Source organism: Tupaia chinensis, unplaced genomic scaffold, assembly GCF_000334495.1.
Source record: "Tupaia chinensis unplaced genomic scaffold, TupChi_1.0 Scaffold140166_1, whole genome shotgun sequence".
Taxonomy (NCBI): Eukaryota; Metazoa; Chordata; class Mammalia; order Scandentia; family Tupaiidae; genus Tupaia; species Tupaia belangeri.
The window spans coordinates 7326-8053 of NW_006200045.1; the positions used below are offsets into that span (position 1 = coordinate 7326).

A 728-nucleotide genomic window follows, 5' to 3' on the forward strand; every position below is an offset into this window, starting at 1 on the left:
TAGACAGTGTGTTGGATGGGTGTGGGGTCTATGGTTGCATTACTGAAAATTTGGGGTCTTTAGAGACACTCCTGTTGTAGTAGAGAGAGCACTACAGGGTTAGAGTCCGGGAGAACTAAACCTAAATCCAGGTTTCAGAATTCCCTGCCTTTGATCAATATAACCTCCACAGCCTCCATTCCCCTCCCCTGTATGAAGGGGCAGTACTTCCCATGTAGCAGGTTGGTTCTGACCATCAGTGATCATACAGCAGGGGCTCAACTCTTGTTCCTGTTCCCAGGGTCACCAGTGCAGAGTTCCTGAGCATGAAATCAACCATCCCAACCTGGGGGGTGACATTCACACCAACGAATGGAAATGACCAGGACTTTCCTCCGACTTCTGACATGAAGACCTGGATCTTCAACTTGTTGACCGTCATTATTGGCCTGACTGGGCTGGCAGGAAATGCAGTTGTGCTCTGGCTCCTGGGCTTCTGCATGCGTCGAAATGCCTTCACCGTCCACGTCCTCAACCTGGCCGGGGCCGACTTCCTCTTACTCTGCACCTATGTTGTATATTCCTTGCTGAAACTCATGACCATCTTCTTTCCCACCGCCATCTACCACATCGTCTTCATGACTGTGACAATCTCCTCCTACATTGCAGGTCTGAGCATGCTCAGCGCCATTAGCACCGAGTGCTGCCTGTCCGTCCTGTGCCCCATCTGGTACCGCTGCCGCCCCCCA

At 51.9% G+C, this 728-nt stretch overlaps 1 protein-coding gene across 1 annotated transcript in view; it reads left to right on the forward strand.

Annotated features, from left to right (window-relative positions):
* Window positions 1–280: 280 nt before the first annotated feature.
* The window catches only part of LOC102500260 (mas-related G-protein coupled receptor member A-like), a gene marked incomplete at its 5' end in the record, with an annotated part of 23800 nt that continues 23352 nt past the window's right edge, over window positions 281–728 (forward strand). Inside the window, 1 exon segment of the mRNA XM_027765990.1 lies at window positions 281–717. Within this exon segment, the coding sequence (XP_027621791.1) occupies window positions 281–717 (437 nt within the window).